The following is a 13,119-nucleotide window of genomic DNA, read 5'->3' as shown; positions in this document are numbered from 1 at the left end:
ATCACAGCAGGATCCTGATCGCTGCTGCGCGTCAAACTAAACGATATCGCTAGCGAGGACGCTGCAACGTCACGGATCGCTAGCGATATCGTTTAGTGTGACGGTACCTTTAGCCGTTCTACCGAAAGGGAAAGATCTTGGCTCCAACCCCAAATAAATAAATAAATGTGTATTGGCCAGAATGAACACATTAGATCTGTAGGAAGCATTGATATTGGACATGAAAGCGCCCACTAGACAGTGATTAGTGGGTAATTAGACGGTTCCTTTCAGAGCGGGGTGTGGGCAGGATCAGGCTATTTATGTGCTGGATAAATAGAGAAGTGAGAATGTTTGTTCTGCCCTAATCCTTTATGGATGTTTTATTTGTCTAAACGTTTTTTAAATGAGTTCTGAGTAATGTCCCAACGTTATCTGTGACCAGCCCGCCGCCCCTATAAAGAATAGCCAGGCCAAATATAGTCCACAATATAGAGCACAAGAGCAAAGATTGACACAGTTTATCTATAGCACATGAATGGGTACTGTAGCTTACACAGGGGACCTCTTAATGCCTATTGTCGGCATTGGTCATTATTTTTCAATATCCATTGTTCGCCATTTACAAATATTCCTTGAAGGTGTGGAAATACGTTTGGACTTGTGGAATGCAATGATGGACGAGTTTTTACCGTGTTCTTCCAGAAACAGAAATCAACACACATTACACGATTATGAACGTCTACTTCCAAACTTCGGAGAAGAGCCCTGTTCTGACCAGTGTTCATATCATTAAAACCTTAGTGACTATTAATTTTTGGCTTGCAAAACTATCAGCCAAAAATAACTAATTTCTATAGTTGGAAAAAAAAAAAAAAACAGTAGGACCTTGGTCCAACAGTCATAGCGGTAGTTATGCCGGTAGTCCATGGCTGCCGGACCAGAGACCTGCAAACTTCCTCCTACTTGCAGGCTTCCCTGTCTACTTTTCTGATTGATAGGCCCGGTGTGATACATGGACATTGGGTACATTAATCAAAAGAGGCACCAAGGTTCCTCGCAGGTAGGAGGAGGTTTTCAGACCTCTGGTACAGTAGCCATTGACTACCAAAGTAGCCTCTTCACCAGGGGTCCTACAAATCTTTTCTCTCAACTCAGCCAATCTCTCATCTAACTTTGAGATCCGTCTCATATTTATGGTCAGTCTTAAAGGGTTTCTGGGAATCAGTCTGATGAAGTGTAAAGGCTGGGGCTGCAGTGAGATTCCTATTTAGTTTAGCTCAGCACATGATTGACCAGTCAGCTGGCTTTGGCTACTGGAAAAATCTACAATAAATGTTTACCAGCACCCATATAGTTAAGAAACATTTCAAGGACTTTAATATTGATGGTCTATTTTTATGATGGTTCATCAGTTTAAATAGGTGGGGTCTGACTCCCAGCCCCCCACCAATTAACTGGTTCAAGATCCTGTGGTCCTCCACAGGTGATACAGCTTTGTGCATTGTGAATGGTACTGTAGTCTCTTTCTTATTCACTTTTACAATTCACAACCACTTAAAAAAAGGAAAATTAGGAATCTGTGTAACTTTCTTTGCATCTCGGTATCTTCAATCATCTATTCGTGTGAGTGCCAAGAGCCTGACCCTCTCCAAAGTGATAATGATGATTTATCCTGTTGCCAGATTACACAATACAGAGTGTATACTTTAAAAATTAATTACTTAAAAAATCTACATAAGAATGGCTCTCTAATTGGCTCAATAATCCTAATCATAAAATGAATCCAGCAAACAAGTGAGAGAACTGATGAGTCCAAGTGTAATTCTGCCTCCGCCCCTCACCCAACCTGACTGACAGCTGCAGCCTGTTCTGACCAGTGAGATTTAGGCAGTAGCGGAGGGAGAGAACACCGAAGAGCTGTCAGTCAGGCTAGGTGGGTGGAGATTCAGCAGCTGTGAGGATGGACACTGAGGAGCTGTCAGTCAGGCTAGGTGGGTGGAGATTTAGCAGCAGGGAGGATGGACACTGAGGAGCTGTCAGTCAGGCTAGGTGGGTGGAGATTTACCAGTAGGGAGGATGGACACTGAGGAGCTGTCAGTCAGGCTAGGTGGGTGGAGATTTACCAGTAGGGAGGATGGACACTGAGGAGCTGTCAGTCAGGCTAGGTGGGTGGAGATTTACCAGTAGGGAGGATGGACACTGAGGAGCTGTCAGTCAGGCTAGGTGGGTGGAGATTTACCAGTAGGGAGGATGGACACTGAGGAGCTGTCAGTCAGGCTAGGTGGGTGGAGATTTACCAGTAGGGAGGATGGACACTGAGGAGCTGTCAGTCAGGCTAGGTGGGTGGAGATTTAGCAGCAGGGAGGATGGACACTGAGGAGCTGTCAGTCAGGCTAGGTGGGTGGAGACTTACCAGTAGGGAGGATGGACACTGAGGAGCTGTCAGTCAGGCTAGGTGGGTGGAGATTTACCAGTAGGGAGGATGGACACTGAGGAGCTGTCAGTCAGGCTAGGTGGGTGGAGATTTACCAGTAGGGAGGATGGACACTGAGGAGCTGTCAGTCAGGCTAGGTGGGTGGAGATTTACCAGTAGGGAGGATGGACACTGAGGAGCTGTCAGTCAGGCTAGGTGGGTGGAGATTTAGCAGCAGGGAGGATGGACACTGAGGAGCTGTCAGTCAGGCTAGGTGGGTGGAGATTTACCAGTAGGGAGGATGGACACTGAGGAGCTGTCAGTCAGGCTGGGTGGGTGGAGATTTACCAGTAGGGAGGATGGACACTGAGGAGCTGTCAGTCAGGCTAGGTGGGTGGAGATTTACCAGTAGGGGGGATGGACACTGAGGAGCTGTCAGTCAGGCTAGGTGGGTGGAGATTTACCAGTAGGGAGGATGGACACTGAGGAGCTGTCAGTCAGGCTAGGTGGGTGGAGATTTACCAGTAGGGAGGATGGACACTGAGGAGCTGTCAGGCTACATAGATGGACATTGAGTTTACATTTTCAAAGAATTGTAGGGCCATTCTGACATGGATTTTCAAAGTACATCAAGTCTAAGAGATCTATTTATTGATGTACAGTGGGGAAAAAGTATGTAGTCAGCCACCAATTGTGCAAGTTCTCCCACTTAAAAAGATGAGAGAGGCCTGTAATTGACATCATAGGTCGACCACAACTATGAGAGTCAAAATGAGAAAATAAATCCAGAAAATCACCTGGGGTGATCTTATTTTAATGTATAAATATATGAGGGGACAGTACAATTGGAATTATAATACATGGAATTAATGGTGCTATATAAATAAATAATAAACAAATTTATAATGACAGACTGGTACAGAGGGGAGAGGACCCTGTCCTTGCGGACTTAGATTCTTCGGGATAATGGGGAAGAGACAGGAGGTCGGTGTGCTGCAGCACTGGTGGTGGTGAGGCGGCAGCTCAGGTGGTGGTGAGGCGGCAGCTTGGGTGGTGGTGAGGCGGCAGTTCTGGCGGCGCTGGCGACACGGCAGCTCGGGTGGTTGGTGGGGCGGCAGCGCCTCAGGTGGTTGGTGGGGCGGCAGCTCGGTTGGTTGGTGAGGCGGCAGCTCGGGTGGTTGGTGAGGCGGCAGCTCGGGTGGTTGGTGAGGTGGCAGCTCGGGTGGTTGGTGAGGCGTCAGCTCGGGTGGTTGGTGAGGCGGTAGAATGGTTATTGCAGGCTGTAGGCTTTCCTGAAGAGATGGGTTTTCAGGTTCCACTGGTGATGCCCGATGGAAAGCTACATCGTGTGTTCTGCTCCTCTGCTACTAAGCTGGTCTCGGCTAGCGGTCACCTGATCTGTCGGCAGAGACCAGCTCCCTAGCAGTAGGGACACACTGTACCATTCCTACAACATCACCAGCAAGAAGTTGTTCATGTCGCCGACTAGTCTTGGTTAAAATTCATGACAGCTGCAATGAAAATGATCACAGTTCTCCTAATGTCATGCCTATTAGACCAGTGTGATTGCTGAGCGTCTGACTACTGAGACCCCTTACAAATCTGAAAGCAAAGTGTAAGGTGGGCAAATGTGATCTGACATGTAAATTGCATTAAAAGATATTAAAATCCTAACGTCTTAAGTTTTCACCAAATGTTCTCAATCATGAGAGTTACAGTAAGGCACTTATGTTCAGCCCTTCGGTAAATGAATATTAAGTGTTACTCGGCTGGCAGTAGTCACTACTTTAAGGCCATCCCTGACAAATCTCCGACATTATTTAATGTTTGTAGACTCTGGATATCACAAGGTTACACCATTAACAAATTAAGAGCCCATTTGGAGCCAGATTAAATGTTACAAGATAGCATTTTCTAAAACTAATTAAAGCTTAATAACTTTAATAAATTAGGTTGCCGTAGATACAGAAAAAAAACCTACATTTGTATTCGAGTGAGTAAGATCGTGACGTTCCCAGTCAGGTCAAAATAATAAATGGTTTCTCTCCACTGGTGAACTGTTGTCTCCCGCTTGTAATGGGTTTCATTATGCAGTTCTCACTCCGGCCAGCCACTCGTTTTACCGTAGCACTCCATCCTGCTACATTACTCAACCTTGAAAGTGGAAAAAGCCAATAACCTATGTAGAGATGGTCCCAAAACGCGGCAATTTGGCAGTGGGATGTATTAAAATGGTTGCCTTCTTCTGTGTTAATAACTTCATGGAAACATTGTCTTTATGTGAAAGTTACAAAGGTTTAATATTATACTAAATAACACTTTATAACGGGGAGATTGGACTGCCGGTAACTGAAAATCAGTGTGAAGTATTGAGATTATCTGGTACTTCTAAATAGCTCTGTAGACTTGATGTCTAGGAAGGGCAGATATGGAAGCATAGTCCCACCATTTCTCATCTACTGCCCATCCTGAAAGTCACCCCTCCATTCCCATAGTATGCAGGGAACCTGGCAGTATATTCGTGCTGCCCCAACCACAGACCGTGCCTATTAGACCAAGGTTGCTTATGTTTCACGCTGAAACGCTGATGTGCTACAGAGAAAACATACCTTAAAAAGCCGGCCAGGGATCGGGCATCTCAGGTGACTGGTCCAAGAAGCAGCGGCTTCTCTCCGCCACCCTGGACTGAAAGATCTGACCCTGTACACACCAATCATGTGTGATACATGGCTGCCACATCAATCTACCATCTGATTCCCCTTAAGGTAAGGGCACAGACCATCATTAAAAGGATTTAGACTCTTTTTAATAATCCTTCTATCTGTCACACTGAAGTATTACTCCATTGTTTGTATTATTGACATTATTAGGGTTCTGGGTCACAATCTGACCAAAGACCACAGCTACGTGGCGTTAATATGTTCTCTCCGTGTTTTTGTAAGTTTCTTTACAGTTCTGGTTCTTTGGTTTCGTCCCACACCCTAAAAATATACTAAGAGATAACCTGACTTTTTAATACATTTGCATGTCTGCATTGAGATTCTGGTTTGGCTATTATCCTAAGTCATGTGACAAGGCTCATTAAAGGGTCGACACTGACTGTTAGGATTGCTACTTCCAACAGGTGGCACTAGAGTTCTAGTCCTCTTCCTCTCTGAAGAGACAATTTGACTATGTCTGCATGTGACTGTCTAAAATTTAAAACAAAAAGATTCTCAGCCCCATTGGGGACAGGGACTGATGTGAACAGTGACAACCTCTCTATAGTGCTGTGGATTATGTTGGTGCTGTATAAGGGATGGCTAATAAATACATTGCAATCAGTGGACGTGAATTTTCTTGTAGAAAGTGAGGAGGAGCTGATTTTTCAGAGATGGAGGCAGCCGTCCAAAATATTAAGAAATCAGTATGTAAAGGTAGCAGTCTTCCAGATGACCTCCACAAATATCTATATCATAAGAATGTGCACCTAGAAGATGTTTTCCAGAAAGATATAATCCGGATTTGTTGGATTTCTTTTTGTTATGACCTCACTCTTTGATATCGTATAAATAAAGCCCTAGCATGATTTTTCAGCCTTTTTGGAGTAAGCTTAAACTATAAGCCCAACTTCAAAAATAAGCCCTATTTGCGGTTCAATAAGATAATGTCCAGGCAAATCCAAAAGTTAAACAATACAGCAGGACTCAAAAGAAAGCAGACACCCCCAAACGAATCGCACTCATCAGACCCCAAACAATTACATTTGTCAAGTTCTGATGGTGGATGAACACTCACACAGAGACGTGCGTCGCTGCCAGGTCCTTCTCCGTTCCAGCTGCATTGTAACTCTCATACACAGATCAATTACCAGTATCACTCCGCTCCCCAGCGTGAGTGATACTGCTTCTGGTCACCAGGGGGCGCCATCCACTGTCAGGGGGACCTTAGACCATATTTAGACCATAGTAAATGTGGTGAGTACCCACCACTATAGGACTGGTAGGGAGTATATGGTTCTGCACCATGAGAATAGCAGATAACAAAATGTACAACTGAATCAGTAATAGGATTAACACAAAATATATTAACAAAATTTAGATAACATAAATGTAAATATATCAATTAGCTTGTATATGAACGTATAAATTCCATTATTAACCCATCATCAAATAAGACCTACAATTTCCAAAAGGAATTGATACCACATCTATTTGTCACATACATATTAGGTAAAATTCCTTTTGGAAACTGTAGGTGTTATCATATGATGAATACTCCGCTCAGGGCTGCTAACGTAATTTATATATTCATACCGTATTTTAGAGGAAATGTAAAAGAGAGCACCACCTAATACATGGGATCAGCCATCTCGAGATATAACGTATACTCAACCAAGAAAGAAACATGCTATGACCACAGGGATCACCAGAAATGAATAATGTTTTATTGTTAGAATAGTGCCGACAACGTATGCAGATATCCCTTTTGTGGTTTTTTTGGTGCGATATTACGACTTACATTGTATTTCAGATTTGATTATATTGAATGTGGTTGTTTGATAGTTGAGGGGGGGGAGGGGGGGGGTTTAGCCTTACTGTAGGCTAGTGTGTACTTTTTTTTGTCATTTTTGACTTTTTAAATGTTTTTAAAAACTTTTCTTTTTGCTGTGTGTTTCAATAGAAACATTATTTCTGGTGATCCTTGTGATCATAGCTTGTTTCTTTCTTGTTTGGCTATATGATCATACCGTATTTACCGGTAAACAGAGGAACAAGAAATATATTTTTGGTCATGTATACCGGTTATTGTAGATTGTTGTTTATGGGAAAAGGAAATGGGATCTTAAGAAATTCATGATGGATTTCAGGGTTTGGAGAGTTATGCCGATGATCCAGTGTGTGATGACATGATTATATTTGAATAATTGTTAACAAAAATTTTGTTCAAGAATAAATGTGGATTGTTGTTCGCGGAAAAAAAAAAATAAGACATCCCCTGAAAATAAGCCATAAGCCATGTTTTGGAACAAAAAGTATAACACCCAGTCTTATTTTCGGAGAAACACGGTAGTTGTAGATGTCAAACTGATGTCGTTTGTTCTTTTTCTGTATCATTTCTGGAAATCTGAATTTCCTCTATGTTCAGACGAGTGTATAAAAAAAAAAATCATTCAAAGTTTCATCCAGAAAATCCAGATGATTTCTTACTTGTCATCCGTGTACGGTCCATGTGCAATCTGCTTTTACATCAGCAGCTATTAATCATTTACAAGACCATTTACCGTTTCCTATGTTACAGAATTACAATGTATCAATAACCAAGAAGTATAATTTCTCCTTGCGGAGATTGACATGCTAAGCATGACGAGATGAGGAGACTTTAAGCCGCAATGCTCCTCTGGGAAATATGTTAATTATGCAAATTGTCTCTTCAGAGAGGAAGAGAACTCGCACTCTAGTGCCACCTTCCTTCCAATAGGTGGCACTAGAGTTCTGGTTTTTTTCCTCTGTGAAGAGACAATTTGCATAACTAGCATATTTCCCAGAGGAGCATTGCGGCTTTAAGTCTCCTCATCTCGGCATGCTTATCATGTCACTCTCCGCAAAGAGAAACGATACTACTTGGATATCGGTCAGATGCCTCTCACACAGCCAAACCAGATCTCCACTTTGCACTGACGAGGGGCAGTACCCCGAAACACAGTGTCTGCAAATTAAGATTCTGGTTTGGCTATTATCCTAAGTCATGTGACAAGGCTCGTTAAAGGGTCGACATTGACTTGTAGGATTGCTACCTTCCAATAGGTGGCGCTAGAGTTCTAGTTCTCTTCCTCTCTGAAGAGACAATTTGCATAATTTACAATGTATCACTAAAAATTGGATCCTATACCGTGGCTCCGCATGGCATATGTTTTTTTGGTTTTTTTTTTGCGCACCCATAGACTTGGATGGGTAAGTCTCATCTGATTTACAGAAGAAACTAGTTCACCCTGCTATTTTTTTCGCATGTAGATTTGGTCAGTGAAAAAAAATTGCTTAACTGCACTGCCCCATTGAACAACATTGGCCTAAGTACTGCCTGTTTTTTTCACAGACAGCACTCGGACTGAACATATGGTTGTGTGAACGAGCCCTTAGGTAACTGTAAATGGTCATCTAAATCAGAGGTCCCCAACCTTTTTTGCACCAGGGACCGGCTTTAAGCAAGACCAGTTTTCCATGGCCCGGTGGGGGTGGGGCAGAGGCGGGGCTTTGGTCATATGGGGGTGGGGTTATGGAGGGATGGAGCTTAGTGCATACTTATCATATAATTATGACATTTATAATGAGAATGTGATTCAAACTGATTCAATGTGATTCAAACCTATAAAGCTGTGCCTTATATATAGTGCTCTGCACCGTTGCCCCATAGATGCTCCACATAAAGCTGTGCCTTATATATAGTGCTCTGCACCGTTGCCCCATAGATGCTCCACATAAAGCTGTGCCTTATATATAATGCCCTGCACCGTTGCCCCATAGATGCTCCACATAAAGCTGTGCCTTATATATAGTGCTCTGCACCGTTGCCCCATAGATGCTCCACATAAAGCTGTGCCTTATATATAGTGCTCTGCACCGTTGCCCCATAGATGCTCCACATAAAGCTGTGCCTTATATATAATGCTCTGCACCGTTGCCCCATAGATGCTCCACATAAATTATGTGCCATTGCTGCTGCTGCTGCAATAAAAAAAAAAACACATACTCACCTCTCTTGCTTGCAGCTCCTCAGCGTCCCGTCCCGGCGTCTCTCTGCACTGACTGATCAGGCAGAGGGCGGTGCGCACACTATATGCGTCATCGCGCCCTCTGACCTGCACAGTCAGTGCGGAGAGACGCCGGGAAGATGGCGCGACGCCCGGCGTGTGGAACGAGGACGGGTGAATATGTAATACTTACCTGCTCCCGGCGTCCCGCTCCTTCCCCCGGACAGCTGGTCTTCGGTGCCGCAGCCTCTTCCTCTGTCAGCGGTCACCGGCACCGCTGATTAGAGAAATGAAGCTAGCTGTCAGCGGCACCGCGGACCGGCTGAAAAACCCCAACGGCCCGGTCCTGGTCCGCGGACCGGCGGTTGGGGACCTCTGATCTAAATGACTAATAGCTGGTGATGTAAAAAGCAGACTGCACATGGATGGCAATGAGAGAAAAAATAATCCAAGTTTTCTGGATGAAAGGCTGACCTATTTTTGAGTTGCTCGTGTGAACCTAGCCTTAGAGTGGATGACCTCTTTTTTTCCTATATAATGTCTGAGCTTTGCCGTGTGCTTTGTCAACTGGATGTCTCTCCACTGCTGCCCCTTATCCCCTCTCACAGCAATCCTGTCACACAAACCATGGGAATGATACTGGCAAAGCTTGCGGACAAGGAAAGGTGGAAAGAGTACAGGATGGTGGGATGTTAGAGAGATGATATCTTCCCCTGTTAATATATAATTATGTAGTACTAGATGGTGGCCCGATTCTAACGCATCAGGCATTCTAGAATATGCATATCCATGTAGTATATTGCCCAGCCACGTAGTATATTGCCCAGCCACGTAGTATATTGCCCAGCCACGTAGTATATTGCCCAGCCACGGAGTATACTGACTTAAAATAAAAAATAAACATATACTCACCTTCTGAAGGCCCGTTGAAGTCCTGGCCCTGTGTGCGGTGCACGCGGCAGCTTTCGGTCCCAGGGTTGGAATGAGCGCAGGACCTGTGATGACGTAGCGGTCACATGACCGTGACGTCATGGCAGGTCCTTCTCGCATACCATCCTTAGCACCGGAACCTGCCGCTTGCATGGAGCGGTCACCGGAGCGTCACGAGGAGCTGGAAAGGCGGCAGAAGGTGAGTATATAATGATTTTTTATTTTTTTATTTTTAACAATAGATCTTTTTACTATTGATGTTGCATAGGCAGCATCAATAGTAAAAATTTGGTCACACAGGGTTAATAGCAGCGTTAATGGAGTGCGTTACACCACGGCATAACGCGGTCCATTAGCGCTGCCGTTAACCCTGTGTGAGCGCTGACTGGAGGGGATAATGGAGCGGGCACTGACTGCGGGGAGGAAGGAGCGGCCATTTTGGCGCGGGTCTGTGCCCGTCGCTGATTGGTCGTGGCTGTTTTGCCACGACCAATCAGCGAGTTGGATTTCCGTGACAGACAGAGGCCGCAACCAATGAATATCTAAGACAGACAGACGGAAGTACCCCTTAGACAATTATATAGTAGGCTAGTACACAAATCCCGTAGGGATTGTTCCAGCAATGCCGATCCCCAACCACTTCAGTGATTGATAAAGTGTAGTGATGAGCAAACGTGCTGGCATAAGGTGTTATCTGAGCATGCTCATGTGCTAACATAGTGTCTTTGGCGTGCTCGAAAAATAGGTTTGAGTCCCCGCGGCTGCATGTCTCGCTGCTATTCGACAGCCGCGACATGCAGGGACTCAAACCTATTTTCCGAGCACGCCGAAGACACTCTGGTAGCACATGAGCATAAAAAGATAACTATGTGTTGGGTCATCACTAATCTAGTATCATCCATACCGATCATTCGTCACCTGCTTACGGTGGCACAGCACGGTGAAGGCACCATTGCTTGCCGTGATTAGGCCAAAATACAATGACTGCTGGCCATTGGGACTAGACACAGTTATATCCGCCATTTACCAAGTAATGGGAATTGTTGTAGGTGTTTGAGCTCACAATCTTTTCTCTCTTCTAGGAACTGTATCCCGCCTTCTGCATCCATAACGGAGGGTTGGATCTAGAGCGACTTCCCACCGCAAGCACCTGCATGAACCTTCTCAAGCTTCCTGAGTTTTATGATGAGAACCTTATGAGGAGCAAACTGCTTTACGCTATCGAATGTGCTGCTGGCTTTGAACTGAGCTGAGTTGAGCCTAAATGTCCAACGCAGGATTAAAAACTGGTGCCTAAATAATTCCCCATGAAATGGAGATGTTTCAGGAATCCTGGCTTTATGACATCAGTAGTAGATTTGCAATTCGCCATCGACTTTCCTTAGGTGAAAATAAAAAATAATGGCTGTTTCCATTGACAACAGTTTTCCAGAAATAAAAGCACTATTTAATAACGTGACCAGTCGGCAAAAATGAACCAAAGATGATCACTTGGCTTAGTGCTGTTTGGATTAAAAAAAAAAACTTCCAGAAGCTGGTGCTATGTCTATACATCCAGCAGAGTGGAACCACAAAGGCATAAAACAGGGTCCGGATCATCCAGAATAAAGACGCCTCTGCCATTGATACCGCGGAGAGAAGCGCGTTCTAGCCAATCCTGCTGGCATCAGAATCAGGACAAGAACACCAACTGTCTCCACTGTGTTTCCCTCACTGCCTGCCCCTTTGGTCGGTATTCATCAAGTGTCGTCTCTAGTATTTTTTCTTTCTTTTAAAAAGACCCCTATGGAGAGGGTGGACTATGGATTTTAAGTGATTCTGTACAATGTACATCATGATGACTAAGATAAAGTTGTGAATATACAAACATTTCTTTGCTTCGTTCTCATTACTGTACAGATTTTTTTTATCAGATTTTTTTTTTTTTGTCATGTAGTACCGTCAGCTGTCATGGCTATGGAGGAGAATATATGGTAACATCTATTAAATATTATTTCAGACTCAAAAATCTGCTTAGTCGGCCTTTGTTAGTTTTAGACTATTAAAGAAGGGAATTCTCTTCCACGATCATTTGGAAAGATGGCGGTGTCACGCAGTCGTGTTGCAACCTCTGGTTAGTATCATGGCTCGTGATTGTGGCAACGGGAGATAGTGATTTTATCTTGCACGGTCTCAAGTCGTCATGTAACCCAAGCCTAAATCCCAAAGGGGTCTTCCACTACTATTATGTTGGTATTATCCTTGGTATAAGTCACCAATGTGAGATCCACACTGATCAGCAGTCGCCAGCTCCGGTAGCGTCCAGATGTAATCAATATACGAAGAACACTGCAGCATCCTCGCAATGTTCAGGGGCCACCGCCAGGTCCTACAGGTGAGATGGTGACTCCGTAGCTCAATAATAGAATTTTAGGTGAAAACCCCTCTAAATTGACCTCTGTTTTTTTTTTGTAAATGTTTGTCATACAGGGCAGCATTTAAAGGGACAGAATGACGGTTCTAACTAAGTCGCGGCACTCTGTGCTTCATGGCGCGGCCAGTCATTTCAACACACCTTCCACCTCCTTGTTTTCCCTCAATCTCTAACCCCCTCTTCTACTTTGATTGACATCTCTATCTTCATAGAACCAGAGAAGGGTGGAGATGGCAGGAAGGTGTATATATAAAGGATTGGCCGCGCCATGTTTCAACAGTCATTCTGAGTTCCTTTAAGATGTATAGTACAAAAACATTGATCTTCATTCAGTAAGGCTCATTTCTATAGGCTAAAAGATTATTTTATTGCCATAAACCGGGACAAAGTCCTTAAAGGGAACCAGTCACCAGGTCTTCCCAATATAAACTAAAGCCACCACCTTTACATCCCCTATTACAGCAGTTTAGCAAGCAGTACATAAAGGTATGGAAGGTTTTTTTTTTCTTTTAATATCCGGAGTGGGTTGAGAACTTATACACAGCTTTACAGTTGACGTAGTGACGTTTTGAAATGCAGACTTTGATGGAATGGTCTGCGGGCGTCACGTTGCGTTTGCAGAGCCCCTGATGTGCCTAAACAGTAGAAACC

General features: G+C 44.2%; 1 protein-coding gene across 4 annotated transcripts in view; it reads left to right on the top strand.

The window, feature by feature from the left end:
- The window catches only part of UBE3C (ubiquitin protein ligase E3C), a 119,332-nt gene extending 107,408 nt beyond the window's left edge, over positions 1 to 11,924 (top strand). For all 4 annotated transcript variants that reach the window (XM_077268575.1, XM_077268578.1, XM_077268577.1 and 1 more), the window contains exon 24: positions 11,138 to 11,924. In XM_077268575.1, coding sequence (XP_077124690.1) covers positions 11,138 to 11,308 — 171 coding nt within the window. In that variant the 3' untranslated portion in view covers positions 11,309 to 11,924. The remainder of the gene's footprint in view (positions 1 to 11,137) is intronic.
- Positions 11,925 to 13,119: the final 1,195 nt, after the last annotated feature.

Source organism: Ranitomeya variabilis, chromosome 6 (genome assembly GCF_051348905.1).
Source record: "Ranitomeya variabilis isolate aRanVar5 chromosome 6, aRanVar5.hap1, whole genome shotgun sequence".
Lineage (NCBI taxonomy): Eukaryota > Metazoa > Chordata > Amphibia > Anura > Dendrobatidae > Ranitomeya > Ranitomeya variabilis.
This window is presented reverse-complemented; position numbering and strand designations above follow the sequence as displayed.